At 28.1% G+C, this 24,027-nt stretch overlaps 2 protein-coding genes across 3 annotated transcripts; one reads left to right on the top strand and one right to left on the bottom strand.

Moving 5' to 3' along the window:
• The first annotated feature begins 626 nt into the window (after positions 1-626).
• Positions 627-21,912, top strand: LOC132936552 (uncharacterized). The gene is made up of 5 exons (XM_061003293.1): positions 627-1,078; positions 17,598-17,723; positions 19,007-19,720; positions 19,852-20,001; positions 20,602-21,912. Exons 2-5 carry the CDS (start codon positions 17,688-17,690, stop codon positions 20,683-20,685), a joined length of 984 nt encoding a protein of 327 aa, XP_060859276.1. The 5' UTR covers positions 627-1,078; positions 17,598-17,687; the 3' UTR covers positions 20,686-21,912.
• LOC132936032 (snRNA-activating protein complex subunit 3-like) lies at positions 2,483-6,362 on the bottom strand. 2 transcript variants are annotated; one of them, XM_061002693.1, is made up of 3 exons: positions 6,258-6,362; positions 4,467-5,122; positions 2,483-3,715 (listed from the first exon to the last, which is right to left on the bottom strand). In XM_061002693.1, exons 2-3 carry the CDS (start codon positions 5,074-5,076, stop codon positions 3,210-3,212), a joined length of 1,116 nt encoding a protein of 371 aa, XP_060858676.1. In that variant the 5' UTR covers positions 5,077-5,122; positions 6,258-6,362; the 3' UTR covers positions 2,483-3,209. The 2 variants fall into 2 exon arrangements, with proteins under 2 accessions (XP_060858676.1, XP_060858677.1); XM_061002694.1 differs by lacking the exon at positions 6,258-6,362 and adding an exon at positions 5,731-5,845.
• Positions 21,913-24,027: the final 2,115 nt, after the last annotated feature.

The raw sequence follows: 24,027 nt of genomic DNA on the forward strand, positions 1-24,027 counted from the left end.
ACTGTATTTTATGTATTAAATGTATCTTTAAAGTATAACACAGTAGGTACCTATCTACTGCCTACCCATATACTGTATTTTAGCTTAATATTCTAAATACAAGTTCAAGGGTAAGTCCATTAGGTATCTTACGAGCTTTGTAAGCGTTGTTAGACAGTTAAAAACTTCACTTTTATCAATTTTACTCTTATAATATACAAAAATTCTTTCATATCAAATTTTACGATATTAACATAATGGTATCAGGTCACTTCCCCGTCTGCCATTTCCCCGTACGACATTTCCCCGTCCATATTATATTATTTATAAAATCTTGAAAGAATAATATAAAAATTCCGATTTCGTACTATTTATACATCACGTATACATATCGATATATCCCCATTAATCCATTAATCTAAATGAAATCGGCTTCAAATTGTATAGATATTTTTCGCTATCGGTGCAAACCCAAATAATACGCAGATAAACTAATAGTCAACACACATTATAGATTGTCTGTAATATTATCTACGATTTATACGGTGACGACGAATCTGATGACGGGCCTACAGTTCAGTCTTCAATCCGCTTTTGATGTTCAATTAATTTTGTTTTACGCCGTCCGTGTTTGTCCGTTGTTTTGCTTATTGTTATAGTGCGTTATTTTAATTCACTTCATTAACAATTTTTACAATGTCTTTAAATTACGTGAAAAGTTCAAAAGGAAAAGACTTACTAGTGTACTCAGGATATATTTTTGAAAAAGATTATATAAAAAAACAAAAAACTTATTGGAAATGTATAAAATACAATACTGATAAATGCCGTGGAAGGGCACATACTAAAAATAGTGAGGTTTCTTTTCATAAAGACGATCTGCATAATCATACGCCAAATAATGAGGACATTGGTGTTAAAAAATGTATTGCACAAATAAAAGAAATGTCGAATCAAATTGAGTCAACTCCACAACAAATTGTTGCTAAAATGTCATGTTCTTCTCATGCAGTATCTGCCGCCTTACCAACAGTTAATGCAATGAAAAAAACCATTCAACGAATAAGGCATCGAAAAAATGCACCTCCAGCAAACCCGAGTATGTTATCAGAGTTAATTATTTTTGAACCATATAATATTACCTTAGACAACGAGAAATTTCTTCTATACGATAGTGGCGTGGATGACAATAATAGATTATTATTATTTTCAACAAAAAATAATTTAAAGATTTTAGCGTCTGAGCAAAGTCATTGGTTTATAGATGGCACGTTTAAATCAGCACCACATTTGTTTACTCAAATTCTATCCATACATGCGATAAAATATAATGCGGTATTGCCATTAGTTTTTGTACTTTTACCTAACAAATCAAAAGAGAGTTACTCGAGTTGCCCGTGAACTTTTGATTTTAGAAAAAAATTTAAGTCCGATTAGTATAATGACTGATTTTGAACATGGTCTAATTGAAGCATTTACTAATGTTTATACTGGTACACAAATGAGAGGCTGTTTTTTTCATTTTGGTCAATGTCTATCTGGATAAGTACTTAATTGGCATCGCTCAAAATTTAGAGCTACAAAATTAATTAAAACATTATTACTATTACAGCTCGACAATGTATATTATGTTATATTTACGTGATCAATAAATTATGAATTACTTTTTTTAAAATTCATTATAATATATAAATAATATAATATGGACGGGGAAATGTCGTACGGGGAAATGTCTTACGGGGAAGTGGCTACGGGGAAATGTCTGACGGGGAAATGGCAGACGGGGAAGTGTCCATGAATCAACATAATAAGTTGCTAAACAGTAATGAAGTATTCTGATTTAGTATTTTTCTTACTGTATGCAGAAAAAAAATATTATATAACTAACAACATTATTATAATATGATTATGTATATACTATGTACAATTATTATTCTAATTTAGTTAAAATATAATTTATTTGTATATTGTCAATTGTGTAATGGAAGTATTTATTCAAACGGCTGTCAAGTAAGTAACCGTTCTGCTGTATAGTAGGTTTTGTCTGGTTTCGACTGTTGTGTGTACTACACCACTGTAATGGATGTGTTAAATTTGAATTCAATGATATATCATTGTATAAGCGATTATGAGCAAAGAAGGTCTAACTTTTTTGTAACCTAGATTACCAATCAATTATTATTAAAATAATAATATTAATATTTTAACAATTTATGTTCATATTTTTTTTTTAATTCTTGATTATTTTGATAAGTATTGAGAATTGGGAATTTTTTATTTTTATCCATTCAAAGTGAAAACTAGATCAAATTTGCTAACATAGGATGCTCAAAGTATTTTTTTAATATTTTATACTAGGTAAGTGTCCTAGGATACAAAAATAAATTTAAAATGCACATCATTCTAAAATCAATACATATTTTAATTAAGTATATTTATATTTTATATTACAGTCAAATTTTAAGATAGGTACTACTTCAAATTAGACCTCTCTGTAGTATACGCAGTTAAATTCAGACGTACACAAATAAACAAACAAAATATGATATTATAAGCATTTTATTAAAAAAACGGCGCTCAATAGTGATTGATTCACACGATCACCACTTCTGAACCACTTTTCTGTTCTCACATATTCTTTGTATATCATCAAATAAATTAAACCTAGTAAAATTGTACTTATCGACTATGGGTGAAATTATACTAATTGTTGTTTTATTATGTTAATGTTATCTTAACCTAGTGTTAAAAAATGTGTATTTAGTATACAAAGAAATTACTATTTGATTACTATGGTATTTACTATAACATCATTTTTATGTTGTAAGGTACTTAGCGTAGTGAATACAGAATGATTTATTTTGAATTTTACTTATTCCCTATGGTTGTTTCTTAACCTAGTTTATAAATAATAATATTTCTTATTGCTAGATAATTTAATCATATCTTATAAACTAAATACAATAGGTACACAGAACTCTCATAATTTATTATATTATTAAATTACCATGAAAATGAAAATGAGTAATAAAAGCTTAACTGATAATAATTGGAGCATAAAAAAGTGTTTTTAGTTATTAATTTGCTTATAATTATAATACTACCTACAAAAAAATACCTTGGCTATGCAATTTTAAGATAAGGTATTTAATCCAGTACTCATTAACAAATAAAAAAATTTTAATTTAATTTATCAATCCAAGTTCTTTATAAGTTAATTCATAGGTAATTTAGTTATTTTTCCATTTTACAGTTCTATAAGCTTTGAAATTTGATATCTTATTACCTAAATCATCATAGTTATATGATTCAAAACAATGTTTACACATATGATTTACAGTTCCTAGGGTCCTGTCATTTTCGCTCAGCATAACAATAGTAGCTAAATTTTTACAGCAATATATACATTTCTTCAATTTCTCTTTTTCTACACTAACGACTCTTGGATATTTGGACTGGATAAGCCAATCATTAGATTTAGCAATATTGATTTCATTAAATATAAAAAGATGTTCACAACGTCCTAAATGTTGGTAAACATACGGTTGACCGATGCATACCTCCAAGTCCAAAAGTTGTGTATCCATAGATAGTATATTTTCAATTGTGTGACCATGATCACAAGCCCATTTTTTCATTGTTTCAGCATACTTCATTGATACAAGTGAAGAGTCAACATAAATGTTATTATTTATGTAAAACAAACCGTGCTTCAAATCTGAGTTCTCTATGAATTCTAAAAACAAACAAAAAATAATAGTTAATAATCCATCTTATTAAATTTGTATATTATGTTTTTAATTATACATAATATAAAGGGATTCAATATATTTTTTTATATGAATATGAATATTAGGTACACTGATCAACATATTTGTCTAGAGCCCAAAAAGCTTATAACTAACGGACAGCAGAGCAGTTTGATTATTTTTTTTAGTCATCGATTATGATTATACACAATTAGTCGATAAAATTGATTAATAAAAAATGATTAATTACTTGATTACTTAATCAATAATCGGTCAATTTATAAACTATTTAATCAGCTTATAATTTAATCGATAAGTAATTTTGATTCATTAATATAAATTATTAGTTACATAATTATTACACCTTCCTAATTTATAAGTAGTAACTATTAAATTATATTTATACATTTAAATTAAAAAGGATGGCTTTGTGAAAAGCAAGAAAAAAATACTTTCTTATAAGTTACAAAATACTTAAAATAATGCTTAATTCTTTAATACTGATCGATATGTTTGATTATATGGTTAAATGATATGATAGACGTAATAACGACTAAACAATTTTCTATAGCTATTCTATAAAATAATCGATTAAATCCCTTTAAAGATTATAATTTGAGAAGAGGTTATTTACAGTCTATAAATTATTGAACCATCTATTGACCAATTTTAATTTATATATTTTCCATACAAAAACTCAAGAGGGACTTTTGAATATAAATAAAAATTTGAATTTACCTAATGGTTTATGAATGTTATTACTTATATCTCCGCTGATTTCACTTTCTTCATTTTTACACTTGAATACTTGTTTCAAATCCTGAAGAGTTTGTGTGTCATAAAATTGAATGGTATTTTGACAATGTGGAATATCTGTTTCATTAGGAATTTGGTTTGTCTTCTCATGAAATGGATGATAAGTTGAAATTGTAATTAACAAAGTTTGATCAGGCAAAATATTACCTTCTGGAGAAAATCTGGGAAGTGAAGTATATAATTTAGTTTTTTTGGTCTTATTGAATTTGTGGTTTTTATTTTTAATGGTTTGAAGATCACTAGAAGTGGAGCTGTATATAGGAATAACATGACTAGTACATAATAAATCTGGCGAATCATAAATTGCTTGAAAATTATATTTCTCTAATTCTTTATCCCACTCTTTTACATCATCTGCTAGAGTAGATAAATCAATATCTGGATTAATTGATTTTAATTTTTCAAATACTTTCTGATCAATGATATCATCTGACATTTCAATTTGATCTTTGTTAGCATTCTCAGTCTTAAAGCGTCTTAGATTTATAGTTTTAGAAATGTAACAACCGAGAATTGAATTGCTGGACTCCATTGTACAACTGATTGATAAATGATGATATTCAACTTATTTGCCTGTTCTGTAAAAAAAAAATAATCAATTTATTGTTATTTTGTATAAATAAAATAGCAACCAATACTTTAAATGTTTATAATAATACCTCTATACATGTTACCTATATTTTTATTTAAATTTAAAAATAAAGACACACGTTGCGTTAATCCTCGTTTAAACTGTGTTAAGTATAATTAGTATAATGGATATCACAGTCTAGTAGTTTTTAAGCCAAATTGCATGTAAATATGTAATATTCAACAAAAATAAAATAATTAATTTCATGAAAGAAATATACATAGGTAGTTTAATATTAATTATTCCCACTTTGTTGTATAAAACACTATTAACTTTATTATCTTTCTTTTGATAATTTTATGTATTTTTTTTGTTTTTATTTTTTCTTTTATTGTAAACTATAATATAAACCTGTCTTGTTTATCTACAAATATAAATTCTAAAATAAACAAATAAATAAATATTTAAAATATAGATTAAATTAGAAAACTTTCTAATAAACATTAATTTTTATATCCATAATAAAATTCTAAGAAAACCGAATAAACCTTGTTAAAATCATTGAATAATTAATGGTTTAAATGTAAATTACACTACAGCCTGAGTAGTTCTTACCCTCGAAAAACAGTTTTTGCTATGTTTTACATTTGTAACATTTAAGACGGAGACAACACATGTGGGTGTAACGTCCTCTTGATTCATAATATTTTATTCTTACAACATATTATTCGGAATTCGGAATTCCAGTTATTTCAAAATTATTCTCAATTACAATTGAAATAGGTAAAGTACGTAATCATTAATTTAAAATTAATCAGGAACAATAATTCTAAATTGTGTTATCTCTTCATTTTCTACGGGTGCCTCCCTTGTCATCCCGTGAAAACTACCACTGCAAACCAGACATATAATTAAATGTATAAAATATATTATAAATTATAATATTATAAAGTAAGTTTTTTTACATTAAAATCAGCCAAACACTGGCTAGTTTGTGTTGTCAACTACCAACAAGAAAATCAAATTTAGTAGCCGGAAATAATTCAGAATTATTTATTAATAATTTATCGCATGTTAGTTAGTGTTTAGTGTTTGCAATGTTAAACTACATTATAATGTAAGACTTGTATATCAGTACAGACCTTCTACGTGTCCTTGAAATTTGAATACACCTGCTTCAACCAACCTGTTCTTGTGACGACGTTTTTAACGTGTGTACTGTTAAGATTGAACATAACAATTTACTGATTCATTGGATGTGACGGCTTTTGTGAATGTGCTAAAACATTCCCCCTTTTATCAACCGGTATACGGATTACGGGATATCCTTCTATCGTTCATACTGATTATGTTTATAATATCATAAAATATGTTTTCAAAGAGGTTACAAAATATTGAATCGGAAAATATCAAACACTTTTTAAACAAAACAACGTATAAAACGTAAAATTACATCTTATCAGTGATAAAATCATTTAATTTAGTTTATTCTTGTTATTTAATAGCCATCTTTATGATTTGTTATATTGAGTATATTGTTATATTCAAGGCTGGGCCAGTTAATGATTTTTTTTAACTTAGTTAAGTTAAGTTAATATCAGGGCCTTGCACCCGATTTAACCCGAACCCTTAACACCCCTAAACACCTTTAAAAAATCAAACACCCGAAACCCGTATAACCCGAATGATTCTGTTTTCAAAACACCCGTGTTAACCAAAACCCGAATAAATATTCGGGTCAACCCGAAATCCCGAATAATTTTTTTTCTCATTCTTCATGCGACATATCATTTCCTATGTATTTCTTGTGGTGAGTTCGATTTTGTAGAGTTAAATAATCAATAATATTACTTTATTACTTTATTAGTAAAATAAATCCAAATATAGCCAATAGCAATATAAAATAGACGTGGTCTCAACAAAACTGAAAGTATTGACAGCCGTGACCAAAATACCAAACACTAATAACTAATAATAACTTGTGTTATTTCATTATTTGCGACGAACTTCCAAAGCGCAATTACCTATGTCCTATAATATCTAATTTAGTAACTCGAATATCGTAATATGCGGCTATATTTATTATTTACCAGTGTTTCGGTAATCACGAAATCATAATTTATATTTTATTTTATTTGTCTATGGATCAACAGTCAGCGCCCCTATGGCCATCTATTTTAAACATTTTAATATTTTATTATTTATTATATCCATCGACTTGGTGTTGGTATGTGGGAAATTGTACATTTGTAATTTGTATCACATTCGGTCTACGAGTCTACGACACGCCTCTCACTACGTACCTACTCAATTTTCATTTGTATCATTATTTCATCGTACAATTTATAAGTACCTATATATTTTTTATACTACCTTTTAGTTATAGTATAATAATATTATTCATAATATTTATAAAGATTAATTTTTTTAATTTTTAAGTCATCACAAAATAATCAATACCTATTCTGTTATATAGGTACGTAACATTATGCAAAATCAAAATATCAATCTGTCGTAACTGTTGATTTTGTAAAATATACCTATTCATTATGTTTTTGTATTTACTTTTAAATGGGATTAGGCTCTAGCAAGTTGACTATTTTTTGACCACAGAAAGCCTTGTAAACATTTTGATTTTTGATGACTGTTTTTTGTTTGCTTATCAAATACAATTTTTCTGAATATTTTTAATAAGTACAATTTTTTTTTTAATTATGCTAGTATGTAATTAAAGTCCAGTACCTATTTAGATTTTAGACATGTTATATAGTAAAAAAAATTGAGTTACGTGAACTCTAATGCCTATAATAAAACGAATAGGTATTTAAATAATTAGTTTCCCATTGTCTTATTTCTTATAGTTCATAGAAAAAGGTAACTACTGTACATTGATTAACCTAGTTTAGTTAAAAACAAACGTTGCGAATTTGGGTAAAACTTTTATATTTTATTATAAATAACATAAACATGAACACTTACTGTTTTTTTTTTTTTGGGGGGGGGGGGTCATCAAAAGTTCTGTTTTATCCAGATTTCTCAGCACCCCTATTAACCAATATTAACCCGAATAATAACGGTTTTAAAAACCCAAATGTTTGTTTAAATTTTTTATTCGGGTGTTTGAACGGGTCTAGGCCAAAATAGCGAAACAATTTACCGCGAATGTAAAAATGGCGAATCGATAATAGCGTAAATAAAAACAGCGAATTTTGAAATAAGCGATAATGCATAATAACGAAACTTAAAATTATATATCATTTTAAATATCTCGCAGGGAAATAATTTTAGGACAAAACCCTATGCAGGTAGGTCACAATAATATCGTTATACCTACTGATATCGTCAATATGCTATCTTAATTATTATTTAACTTATACATATACTAATGAGAATAAGAACTTCATAAAAGGTATAGCATATAATTTGTCACTGAATGTCTAAATATAATTATATTTAAATTGAATATAATTATTTTATTTAAAATTATTATTATTGCTACTATAAATACTTATTATTAGAACTTAACGATATTATAATTATAATGAATGTATTCAAAAAATATATAAGAGACAAATAAACACTAAATATAATGATTTTTCATTTATATTCCATGATCACTCCATATTTTATTGTATGCTTTACTTTTTTAAATTTATTAATCTCATTTATAAGCTATTTTTATCCATTTTTTATTGTAACAAATATGTTTGATTTTTACACTGTGTCATATAAGCAACCCGACAGACAGATGTTTCTCTTTTCGCTATTATGTATTTTCGCTCTTTTTTACAATTCGCTATTTTTATTTACGCTATTATTAATTCGCGATTTTTTCATTCGCGGTAATTGTTTCGCTATTTTGGCCGGATACCGTTTGAACACCCAAATACATCCAGCACCCGAAACCCGAAACCCGAATAAATGATTCGGGTGCAAGGCCCTGCTTTAATTACATATTTATACACTCTTGAGTTTTAACAAACCATTTAGTATAAAGTATAACACTACAACAAATAAAAGAATCATTTGTAATATGTTTTGCTATTTCTAGATCAATTATTGGAAATATTTCTTTGAATTTAAATTATATACTTACTTAGACGTTTTCACAGGATCATTTAGAATAATTAATTGGCTAAATGAAACAAATGGGTGGGACGAATAACAATCCCAATGTTGTACAACTTAAAAGGCTATCAAACAAATTTTACTAAACAATGCTCGGAAGTATGAAAATAATGGTAACTGCAATACTTTTGATGATGAATATTTATGTACTATGATAGTACATAAATATGTTAGATTTTCAAATGTTTTAATCAAGAGTAGTATTCACTGATGAAGTTGATTTTGATTTACATATGCCAATATAATATTATATTATAATAGGTACTACGCAATACTACATTTAAGATTTTTAATAATTAATGATAATGAAAATGAACCTATTATAAATACTGTAATGAGATTAGAGAACCTGTTACATTTAGATAATTTAGTGAGGGTTTTCAGAACTGTTACTCGGAAGCTTCAGGAAAGATAGATCAAATATTAAGTTCTAGTTGATATATTTGTATTATTACACAAGGGTGCCCATCAATCAGAACCTAGGGACAATACCATAAAAAAATAACTAAGAACCAACCAAATTGATTTTGTTAAATAATAGAAAATAAATACACAACATAGATAAACAATGTACCTATGTAATATGTCATGTATTATAATATCATCAGTAAAAATAGTTTATTATTTACAATTACAAAAAATTACAATAATTTCACCTTTGTTTAGAGGGGTGACATATCGCCTCCTTGCACCCCCTAATGGGTGCCTTGACAATATTCATTAAATACACAATTCTTATTAAATACAAAATATCAAAAGACTTACTAACAGCATGGTCATCCGAAGTTCCTTAGTGGCGGATGGCTGAACCAGGAATTAACTAACTTAACATGGAGTGTCTTATATGTGCCAATAATTGAATGTGTATAAGTGTTCCCGGATAACTATACTATGTATACAGCCTTCTACTTTATTCTTACTATTTATGTTTATACTTATACTTTACAGTATATTATGTAACGGTAACACACATAATATGTAATCCGCTACATGAATCATTAAAAATGTTATCCCAAACGAATCATACAATGATATTTAATAAACAATAAACAATACCTATTGTCAGTCTATTCTACAATGTGATATAGCTAACCTGGGATGGTTTAGGAATTGTAGCAAGCTAGTAATAAGATACTGAATGCTCAAAAAAGCATTATAATGATAATTTTAAATAAACCCAAATCATATGTAATCTAATATTCATATTCCCCTGTTAAACTATTTGAAGAATTTAAAGTTTTCACTGTTAAACAACTATTTTACAGAACGCTCTATATTTTACATATAAATTTAATTTAATACATTTCAAAACAATATATTATAATAGGTACACGTCAAAAAATTATTTAGATATTTCTACTGTCCAAACTTTACAACCAACTCAAAGTTTTTCACATGTAAGTATTAACCTAATAAGTAAAGTTCCATCACAAATTATTAACTGTAAATATTATATTAAATACAAGCAGTCTATTTAAATATGGTTAGTGCAGATGATATTATATCATTGAATTCAAATTTAACTCCATCCATTACAGTGACGAATGACCCACAAGACACCCAATGTATGGTAATCGGTAAAAATACCCGAGGAATAAATACCCGTGGAAATAATATCCAAAAGAAAAAACGTTTACCAAAACAAAAAAAAATATATATATTCTTGGAAGATGCGTACCTAGTACCTACTGTAAGTCTAAAATCAGTATGTTTAGTATTGTAGTGAGTATTTACTACCTATAATAAATAGTTACCGTAATAAATAATAGGTAACACTACAGTTTTTCCGAAGTATATACAATATACTATATACCTATTAAGATATTATATTATAATATATTGTACCATTATAATTATAAATTTCCACGGTTATCGCTTTATATTGATATTACGTTAACCGGTAGTTGTTTCTTCAAAAATATCCTAAACACAATGGATTAACGTTAATCGTTAATAACCGTTAATTAGTTTTTTCGGAAATTGGTTACTGGTTACAACCGGTTTTAGAAAATTCTAATTTTTCATGTGACAGGCAGTAAATTTTATGTACTTGAGTCCCTATATTTATTACCATGGTTGGGATTTTATAGAACTTACAATTCTATAAATATGCGATATAAATTATAATATTGTCTTAGATATCGCTAAATATAAAACGCGTTTTAGCGGAGGTGTCGAGAGCAAACGGTTTACTAAAAACTGTTTGGCGATAATTTTACGTAAAACAGTTGGAAAATTAATTAAAAATATGAATAATAAATATGAATCTGATGGCAGGGATTCTATACATATTCTACATGTTTCACTGGTTATATTTTATAGTTATATTCTATATTCATTATTCATGATAAAGCAGTTGTGATTAAAATTGATAATATTGACTGGGGAAAATACCTTTTTTTGGGAGGGGGTTGGTATCAGTCAGGGAAACGCAGGGAGTTTTTTATATCAATACTAGGGAGAAAAAGTGGGTTGGCATTCCTGAATCCGTGGCATATGTGGTAATCGCAGACGGAAACCGCCACAGTCACGAGGTGCGTTTTTTATTGTTGTCATTCCACGGTCTGTATGTCTGCTTGTACGACGCACGTTCAGATTTTGGTCAGCGACAGGTAGTATACTACCTATTATATTATAATCGTAGCAGCGGCCCATACATCAATACCTTTTCGTCATCGTCATCACCGTTGTCACTGGTCAGTATAATATTATATCATTATTGTACTTTTGTATATTATTATTATACAATATTAGGTATACAAAATAAACTGATAGATGTAATTAAGTATTAGCTGTAATTTAATAACTGTATTCCAATCGAATTTCTTAAATATTTTGTTTTGAATTAAGGTAGTTTTTATAATTTATATTCTTATGATTGTAAATTATATATTAAAAGCAAAAAAAAATGTAACGTTGATTAGAACAAAATATAATACTTATTAAATAGCTAGTTAAGAGGACGCATGTGATGTCTCCGTCTTACACACGTACGATGTAGAAAAAATGTGTCAATATTTCTAAGGGATAGTTGTTGCGTTTTTTCATTATATCCAATATAACGTTCATTAGGTATATGGTTTAGAAATAGAAAAATTTTAACATTTTTAAAATCTCTTTAACGTTTCAAAATTTTAATTTATTAAAAAAACTCAACGTTTTGCCCTCTAAAATAAATATTGTCATCTTTTAATTCTGTAATAGGTGTCTTTATTCTATCACCAAAATTGACCGAGTTCTATACTCAGACTGCGTAAACTCATTTTATCTATGTCATATGTGTGTAAGACGGAGACAACACATTCGGGTGTGACGTCCTCTTAAACAATTACATTGTTACTATACAGCTGGAATACGATTGCGCGCAGTCCTTATCAGCGGTACCTTTTTAGGCGTACGGTTGCGCGCGTGAAATTATTTTTACTTCTAAGCAACGCTACCAAATATACAGATAACAGGTGCACGGTAAATATATAATTATATAATTTACTTAAGTATTTTGCCATAATTGGAAATCGGTATAAGGGTTTTAAAATTAAAATTGTATTCATCTATTCGGATATTTTCTGTTATTTTATATAATGATTTTTTTTAATGAATATTTTTTTATTTATAATTATTATTATTTTCCTTTATGAGGTAGACTGAGTGTGAATATAAAGTATCTGTTTTATTTTATGTTTATAGATTTAACGATATTTTTTTATAATAATAATTATTTAAATTCTAATAATAATTTGGAAACGTCGCACCTATTTTTACGCGCAATCGTACGCTTTTGAATAGTCAAAGTTATGTTCTTCGTTATTTCGGCACTGCGCGCAATCGTACTCCACCGGTTACTACAGCCTGCATGTTTTCTTTTATTAAGAATTTTGTTTTTTTATTGCTCGCAATTCAAAAATGAATAGGTAACTGTAGTCTTAAAATATTCCCCAAATATTATATTTTTATATTTATATAAAAGTTTTCTAGACGTGATATAGGTAATTTTCAAAATATTTTGGATCTTTTTGCCGAATTATGTAGATAATGTTAATGACGAATTTTGTCAAAATTTGAACTTCAAACGCTAAGGTACGATGGCCAAGCCACGGCTAGTCGCGACAGCTGGCTGCAGCGACCTACCGCACCATGCTGTTCACGGACGAGCGGCAGCGGCTATAATGCTGTTCCATTCCAAAACAGTCGTTAAATACCTTCTGGCCAGTCCGCCTTTGCGTATACCTAACTAATATCAATATAAATATATAATAAAATATCATTAGAATTATTTTCTAGAGTCTAAACTGTCTCAGAATTGTTTTTCGTATAACAATCGTATCATATCATTGAATTCAGATTTAAGTTAAATACATACTTCACATCATCTATTACACATTTATACTATTACCGTAACCTACTTGGTACCTAGGTGGCTAGGTACTTAATGACGAGGTACACTCGACATCTACTATACAGCGAAACGACCTCCCTGATTTTTTTCTAATAAAGAATTAATGTTAAAAAAAAATATATTATTTATTTTTATAATTCAACGAAATTTTTGATATTTTGTAAACATTAGATATAATATTTATTTTTTTGTTTAGTAATATGTTCATGCGGTTGGAAAAGATTTAAAAATGGTTGTAAAATATTTTAGTCCATCTGAGTTCCTGAGTTTGCTATGTAAACTGTTGGTATAATGTGTTTTTAATTTAGGTTAAATATTTTGTACACATTAATTGTGTGTGATACAATTAACGAATTCATTCCCAGTTTTTTTTATGCTTATTATAAGAATAAAATGTATTATACAGGTGCTATAGGTATTTCTAAATACGTTAATTAATAACACATTAAAATAAAAAATTTATGCATTTTTCTGTTGAACCATTTTTTATTAAGTTGACGTTGCACGCGGATGAAATATCTCCGTCTTACACACGGACGGCATACAAAATTTTCGTTGACCAATTTCAATACTGTACTGTTAGTTTTGATATTAGAGTGGATTTGGTTGGTTTTTTACAATACTTTAGTATTTTAGTGAATTATGAGAATTTTAAAATATTTATGTCGTTCATACCACTGTATACTAATTGAGTCTCTATACCTGAACGGGAAAAAATAATATTTTAGTTTACTCAACTGTTTACTATCCACGGAATGAAAAATAATAACTACATACCTTTGGTATTTTGTTTACTTTTGGACAAAGCTTCAACCACGTATGAGGCTTCTTTTCAATTAATAATTTCAGAATTTCAAAAACTTAATTTATGTTTTAATCCTAAAACTGTGTTTGCTGATTTTGTAATGGCAATTCATGTTGCCGTAAATAAAGTTTGGCCATCAACACGACTTAGGGGTTGTCGATTCCATTTGGGACAAGCATTGTTTAGACAAATCCAATCATTGGGTCTAGTTAATGAATATAAAAATAAAAACTCTGAAATTGGTAAATATTTAAAAACATTTTTTGGGCTTTCGTTTTTAAACCCGCCAGATATTAATGATTGCTTCACCGATGACTTAATTTCTAATTTACCTCAAGACTATTGAGTGGAACGTGTTACTGACTATATATTAGAAAATTACATAACTGAAAGCTCACAATATCCTCCAGAAATGTGGGCTTCATTTACTTATTCATTGGCGAGGACCATCAATAGTTGTGAATCATTTCATTCGAAAATTAATGCAATGTTTTATTCAGCCCATCCAAACATTTACCAATTAATAAACATTTTGTTTAATGTACAATGAGAAACGTATATAAAAACTAGAAGTCTTCATATAATTAATTCAAGAAATTGTATAAAAGAAAAAGAAAAAGAAATCAGCCATCAAATGCAGCTGTTTCAGCCGAACACAATAAAGAGATTTGAATATGTACAATGCTTATCCCATAAATTCTTACCAATATAAAAATGTTATTTTATCATTATCTACATTTATTTAATTATACACAAATTATTCATATTATATTATACCCCTACATTATTATATATATTATATTATAAAATATTAAAAAAAAAACATTTTTAACCATACCTGTAGAATTTTTTGTTGCAGACAGTCCCAAGTCTGTAAAAATGGGAAGGAAAATGTTTTTTTTTTTTAATTTTACAGGACTCAGTTAGTATTAAAACATGGACAATTAGTATTATACCTAAAATTTCACTGGACTCAATTCCAAAACAACCCGGGACTCAATTCGTCATAAAAGGTTATACTGGGACTCAGTTAGTATACAGCCATTCATACTCATAACTCACTTAAAAATTTAAATACTGTAAAAAACCAACGAATGAACACAGATAATGTTATTACTTAAAAGTTTGATATTAGGTAAATTCACTCTAATATCAAAACTGACAGCACACTATTGAAACTAGCGAACGAATATTTTTTTATGTCATATAATAATACGTGTAAGATGGATACAACACAATATGAGCGTGTGACGTCCTCTTAATTCTTAATAATGATAATATGATATAATGAATCATTAACGTACAATATTATTATGATGCCTTCAATAATTATTAGATAACTTATTATAATCTTAGTTATAGTTATTGTTGCTATATTATATTGTATATAATTGTAATGTTTGCATTAATATATTTTATAACACAATTAATGAAGATGTAAGTACCTACGTGTCTATTTAAAAAAAAAAAAATACCGATGAACTCTTCATGGTTATTATTTAAACATTATTTAAAAATGTGCTCTTACACATTACAAAATTTTAAATATGCACAAACATAATTACTGTAGATACCAAATGTTTATATCAGAATTTTGTTCCATGCCTTGATAAGTTCACGATAATTTATTTTGAATCGAGATTAATTTGATAGAAAACATTTTTAAAAGTTTAAAGTTAATGATTATTATCATTTTTTTTAACTCAGTTAGGTACGTTAAAAGTTATATGGAAACTTACAATTAACTTACTAACTTAAGTTCAGTTATTATTTTTCTTTTTTTAATTTATCAAAAGCCAGTAATATAATTTAAAATAATAAAGACTAAAAAGTAAATGTTTATGCAATATGAATCATCAATAATACTAATAATAGATACTTAATTTTGTTATATTTATTATTTAATTATTTATATTTTATAAATCTACGAAACAGATTTTATTAATAGTTACTATTAAGTTTATATCAATAAAAATCGGTTAAGTTAAAAATTAAGTTAATGAAAATAAAATTTAAAAAAAGGTTGACAAGTGGGTATTACTCTGCTGTACAGTACTAGTTGTCAAGCATGTCGTTGTAACTTGTAATGTGTATGTTATATTTGTCCAGTAGTTTTTGAATATATTCGTTACAAACATCCAAATGTTTCCTCTTTATAATATAGATTTATCTAGATATAGGAATAGAAATACAAAAAATACTAAAAATAGTAAAAATAAATAGGTTGACAAATACAAAAACTACTGTACAGCATAGCGGTACCAGTTGTCGTCAAATTCAAATTTAATACTATCCAGAAAACAGTGACCAAATTGTAACCTACTGTACAGCAAAGTGACATCAACTTACTCATCTTTTTTCAAATTGTTTACTGTCTATCATTTTATACTATTTTTTATTACAATATTACTTGCATTTTTATATTACAAATCGCCCGCCGCAGCAAAGAAGGTCGTATCTCTGTTTTCACAATCTTTTTTTTTTCAAGTTCTCATAACTATTTTTGTGTAGTTCCCACGAAGGTAGTAACTGCATTTTATTGTATAGGACGTTTTTGATTGTTTTATGATACTATCAGTTTAGCGGGAACTGCACAAAAATAGTTAATAGAACTTGAAAAAAAAAAAATTGTGGAAACAGAGATACGACCTTCTTTGCTGCAGCGGGAGAAATATAATACCTACTATACTATAATAGGTATCTATTATATAATTGCAAATATCAAACATTTTACATTTTATGCTGCTTATAATAATTAAAATTATTGTATTTATTATTTTACTAAAAATATTATTATTATTAAAATATTTATTTCCCCTATTTTACAGGTTGATATTATAATCGTGTGTATAATAATATGTAATGGCAACTGATATTATTGGTTGGGCAATTGGTGAATTTTTGTCTAGATAGTTGTGGGGGGGGGGGGGAGAATTGGTATCTAAAAGGCTACTTTTGAGGGAAATTGGTTGCCTTTTTTAACAACCCTTTTGTAATATTAGCATTATACAGTTGTTTCTAACTATAATGATTATTATTGTATTAATATACAAATTATAAGAACATAATAAATTTATTATACTAAAAAAGGTAAAAAATATTACCAGCTATTTTATTTGATGTATTGATATTTTATGATTGATGACCCTCCAGGTTGAGAATCGCTGATCCATCCAGTACTCACCGACCATTAAGGGGAACATACTATTGAGTTATTGACGAAGCACGTTACTATTAATCAAAATGCAGTGTGGTGAGAACGTTGAGAACAACCCGCAGGTGACATAATACATTAATAATTACTCTACTTTGAAATAAAGCAATAAGAATCTTAGGTTTTCCTAAAAAGTAACTGTCGCATGTCGTGAATTTAACCACCCCACTTGTTTAATAACCATATATTGTTCTGAGCGAAAACGGTCAGCCAGCATTTGATATAGGTATAAACATACTAAGTATATTGATTGATGATATTATTGTGAATAAAGTAATTTATTTACCTATTTACGTGGAACATTGTTTTAAATTTTCAATCCTTGGCTATAAAAGTTGAAAATTTTTTAAACTTTTAACCACAAAAGAATTTTTAAATTTAAATTCTTATAAAAAAAATTGTGTTTATTCATTTTTATATTTTTCAACTGCTCAATTGAAAGAAATCGAGAGAATATCTAATTAAACTTCAAACTCTTATGAATATTTAATTAGACTTACCGGTAGATATTTTTATTATTTTTTGATAAAGGTTGAAATACTTATGAGGAATCTTATATTCAATTTTCAAATCTTAGAATCTTAGAAAAAAATGTTGGAATTTCTAGCTCAAAATAGTTTGCACATTTTCGTGATTTTTACGTATTTTTCAAAATTAGAACTTTAAGGTTATAAAAAAAATTGTGATTATGTATTTTTAATATAAACATTTAGAAAAAAATTGCATATATCTATGGTTATTAATTTTAGAGTTAGGTACACCAAAAAATAAAATCAATTTTGTTGAAAATTGTTGTTTTTTCCGGCACTTATGAAATCTACTGGGAATATTAACCTCCTCAAATCACCGACTAGATTCTCTTTCCCACCGAACAAGATACTGAAGTTAAAAATCGAAGCATTATTTCGACTACTTATCGTGTACACAGACAAAAAAAATATAAAAAATAAAAATAAAAAAGGTGGTCAATTGGGTACCACTCTGCTTTACAGCAGTTGTCAAGCTTGTCGTTGTAATAGGTGATTTAGCATTGCTTTTAAATATGCTACAATAGTATCATCAACTATATAAACTTTTCTGTATTAACCTGTTCCTTGTAGGTTTTATTTATTTATTCATTTTTTTTGTCCTCGTTTTATATATAATATACAATAAATTGATACTTGTTATATTTAAGAAGTATTAGTGTGGCATAATTTGGGACTATGAATGAAATTTTACCGCTCACAACAATAGCAACAAAAATGTAAAAAATGTATAATTTAATACTTCGATTTAATCGATAAATGATAACACTGACACTTAAATATCTTAAATATATTAATTTTTAATTTTTGGTTTATTGTAGACTAGCAGTTTTAGTATTTGTGCTGATAATAAAAAAGATACTAAGGCTGGAGTTAGCAATATGAAAAAACAACTGAGATGTACCGAGAACGGCGATGCGGTAAACACGAATAGGCAAGAGGAAATTGATCAGCTGCGAGCGGAACACGAGGCAACGGTTTTAAATTTACAAATCGATCACGAAGTACAAATGAGAAATTTACAAATTTACTTTCAATCAAAAATTGGGGAATTGGAAATAAACCACGGGGTGATGGTCGATAACTTACAAAGAAGTCATGAGACATTAGTTCAACATTTGCGAAATTTAAATTATTACCAGGGAATACGGCAAGAGGCCGCGCTGAAAAGCATGCGTGAACTTAAAGACCAGATGCGTAAAGATCATGATCAAGAAGTACAGTGTATGCAATTGAAATTTAATAATTTGGTCAAACAGCACGAAATTGAGATTAATGATTTAGTTGAAGAAAACAATCTCCTCTGCACCGACCAGGAGAGTGTACTTCGAGGTTTGCGTCAGACAACCCGAGTTTTTAAAGAAAATATGAAGAGCTCAATAATTAATTATTTGAATGACAGTGGTGGCGTGACTGAGCTTTTCCGGGATTTCTACAATTATTCTTCGCTGGAATTATCAAGCACATACCTCAAGCAAAATAGAACTGAAGTCGAGGGACTTCAGCTCGGTGAGGAGGCTACCATTATAGCAACAGTAAGTGCCTATAATATAATGTTTGTGTATAGCATGCAGTACGTTGAGGCTTAAATATTTAATAATGTACCTACCTACCAACATGTTTAATATTTAAAATAAATAAATTCGAATTGTCTCTGTTTTATCAGCATCTGCAGACAACCGACGGTCACGAAGATTCCGATGCCGACACCACAACGAGCACTATCGCTGATGACGACGCCGTAGACATGGTAAAGTCACAAGACACTATGGTACAAAAAACTGTAGAAGATTGCCAAAAATTATTTTATGATACGGTACGTACGTAGGTACTTTAAATCATGTACTATAAAACGTGTAGACATATTTGATGTCTTTGTATTAGATTTGATGCCACAATAATTGAAAAAGCTAGAGCGCCTTGGTTATTAGTAATTACTGCGCGATTGACCTTACCGCAAACAGAATTATGCGCATACTCACATACAGTCGGGCTCTAGAACTCATGTATTCATTATGGCATCGAGAATTAGCTTGATGGCTACAACCATAGTACATGATCTATACACTATACTTTAGTACTACGCATTAGCGAAAATAGAAAATGTTGTTAGGACAGGCAAAATTATGAATAAGAAAGTAATTCTAATAACAAAAAAAGTTTTTAATTTTAATTTTAAATTCTATTAAGTCGGTATGTTATCCGGTCAGTATTAGGTCAGGCTATGGTCTGACTGGCCTGACCAGTAATTTCGACTATACCTACGTCATAATATCCGGTCTAATAAATTACATTTTTTGATAATGGTGCGGTGGGGACCGTTGCATACGTATCTAACAAACAAAATTAAATCAGAAAATGTTCTTATAATTTTTAACTTATTTATGGTAGTATTAAATGTCTTAAATTTGTATAGGCAAAAAAACTGAGCCTGTTGCACGAGTACGTTTTCCGCAAGGAATCAAATTGTTCGACTCAGACGGACGACCTACAGCAATAGCTGGACGATTTTGAAGAAGACGCCCACAGTCCACAAAACAGTCATGACCACAATAAAGATAAGACCAGAATTCCGAGGACGAAAATTATGCTGTCGCAGTGCCAGTGAAATTATTACCGAACAGTAAATAGCGATTAAATGATAGTAATTTTGGTACATAGGTAGGTGTAATCATTTTTTTTTTAATTTATCACCTATTCCTAAACTTCAGACTGGGACAGTTCCTAACTTGTTATTATATTTGTTAGAAATATTTTAAACAAAAAACAATAAACCACGTGTATCCGTATAGGTCTCAAAATTAGTCAATAAATCATACGAGGATGCCAGCGCACTATTTGTTTCTCTCTCTGGCCCACGCGAAACATAGACAAAACGCATTAATGCAGAATCATTTTTTCTATGTTTTTAATTAATCTTAGAATAAATTCACACATTAAAAAAAAGATAGAGAATAATATTTTTGAGGGAATGACTTATCGATTTTATATTTTATTGTTATTTGACTTTCAAAATAAACAAAAAAATGGTGTGCATTTAAATGTCATTCCCTCAAAAATATTATTCTCAATATTTTTTGTAATGGGTGATTTTACTCTAAGATTACTTAAAAACATAGGAAAAATGATTCTGCGTAAATACGTTTTGTCTATGTTGCGCGTGGGCTAGAGAGAGAAAACGAATAGTGCGTTGACATCCTCATAACTTTTATTTTTAAATTGTAAATATTAATAATATAGTAGTTATAAATAGTTGTGGAATAATATTTATTATTATATAGTTGATTGAATTTAGGTATAAGACTCACACATATGATTGTTATGTAAATATTGTTCATTATTATGGACACTTTCGTACTGTACACACACTCATTAACTGCTATAGATCATTATTTTGTACAATACGTATTAATAATATATAATATTCTTTAATAATTTTAATAAATTGCCTTACGTATTACTTGCATGAGTTGCGCTGTAATTTTGTACTCATGTAGTCATGTGCCATTAAATTTATTGTTTACTTAAATTGTTACTTATAAGTAACTAATATAATATTAGTATTATTTACTTTCAGTTATAATATTATGTATCCTATTCTCGTTTATTAATTATTTATTTTTGGTATTATTTTTGTGTACATAGCAATATTACGATTACTTTTTTTATATTTATTACTACCTATTAAAATGTATATATTTTATTTAATATAAAATAAATTATACTACGAGTGAAACTTTTATTTTTATTGAAAAACTTGAGATGGACAATGAACAACTCTCAATCAGTATTACGTTTTATACATGAAAAATAGACTGTGTAATGGACAATGGTTAACTTGAAGGCAGAACGCTTAATCTAGTGTGTCAGCTGTATTGTTTTAATAACAATCAATTACTTTTTTTTTAAATTTAATAGCGTTTGTCACAATATATTTGGTGTCTTATACAATTAGCTCTTGGAGATATTGCAGGACAAGTGGATAAGATTATACTTTTTACAAATCTACGAGACAGTCCAATTAAAAGGTATATACTCAATTAGTAAATTAATTTTTCGCTTGTTCAGCTATTAGTAGGTATGCATTGATTATTTGTATACTTCTGTAAGTATCACAAAATAGTATATTGTGTAGCAAGGGCGGGAAGTTAGCTATTTCAGTCGCTGGCGATGTGTGTGGCACGAGCCGCAGGCGAGAGACGCATTTCGCCCAAGACTAAAATTGCCTTCCCGCATGAGACACACATACTATTTTTTTGTCACGCATCTGCTTTCATCGATTATGGCAAAGGTGATGCAGGTATCTATGCAACAAACAAACTATTCTGCGAAAACGATATTTCATGAAAGAAACGATTTGGTTTTATTTATTTTAAGCGTCATGCATGGATATTATAATATTAATATAAGATATAGGTTACCAAAAGTTTATATTTTGTCCAACCGTTGTATAGATTTCAATATAAATAATAATTATTTTATAAAAATAAAATAAGAATAAAAAAATGTAATCACAGCAAAGGTTATTCACTATATGCAGGGATCTACGCATAGACTTATAGAAATATACGGAACACTAGGTATGATAAAGCGTGCAATGGTAGAGCTTGTTACGACTTACGAGGATTGGCTGTCCTCGGCACAGTGCCATTTTTCTCACTCTTATGATAAAACTCCTACTATCTTTCTTAATCCGTTTGGCACGATCAAACTTCCCAGTCCTTGAGACAAATGTTCCGTCTATTTCTATAAGTCTATGGATCTATGCAACAATCAATTTATTCTACGAAAACAATTTCATGAAATAAAAATGTTTACTCGTCCAATGCAAGTAGGTTATAATATGAATATAAGATGTAATAAAAAGTTTATATTTTGTAAGGACCGTGGTATCGATTTCAGTGTCTGATTGTGCTGGGGATATATACGCATGATATGCGCCCCCAGCACTTTTAGGAATTTCCACTTTACCGCCCAGCACTTTTGGGGATTTCCACTTTCCACGTCGCTGAACGGAGAAAGGTTGCTTACCAACGATTCAACGGTCATCGAAAAATAAACTTTCGGTGCAGACGTGACAAAAACATATTTAATTACACTCATTAAAATATTTTTCAAAGATTGAATTTTAAAATCATATATTTGACTCCAGAAAACAATGCCACAACTTAAAAATATTATCCTTGATGTACTAATAGCCATTAATAATAAAATATTATAAATCATATGTTTTATATTAACATTAAATTTATGATGCACATCACAAAAAACATAACAAATAATCTTACAATATTTGTTGAATTATCAATATAATAGTTCCATTTAAATATACATTGTAGGGCAAGGCATAGAAACTTTTATTTATATTTTCTAAAATTACACAATAATTATTACAATTATTTTATATATTAAATTAATGCATACCTATTTGTTTTATTAAATCTGAGCTGATAACTCAATGTTAATTTTAAAGTAAAGATATTCTGATTAAATTAAGTGAAATTACAATAGGTAGGATGTCATTTAACTAATATTTTAAATTTTAATGCCAATCTTTAAGAGCCTTGTTAACAATTGTATACAATTAATCTACCTTCGATGGACTTATCATGAATTAAAATAAAACTTAGCAGTGTCATCAGCGTAACAAATTATTTCAGTATTAACACTAAATTTTAACGAACTATTCATATAGCTAGTATAACTATTTATATTATATTATATGATACTGCTATATAAATATTTATTTATTTATTTATAAACGAATAGGTCATAGGTACCCTTTAGTATTAAGTAATAACTAATAAATAATAGTAGGTACAGTAAGTAGAATCTCAATTTG

Source organism: Metopolophium dirhodum, chromosome 1 (assembly GCF_019925205.1).
Source record: "Metopolophium dirhodum isolate CAU chromosome 1, ASM1992520v1, whole genome shotgun sequence".
Taxonomy (NCBI): Eukaryota; Metazoa; Arthropoda; class Insecta; order Hemiptera; family Aphididae; genus Metopolophium; species Metopolophium dirhodum.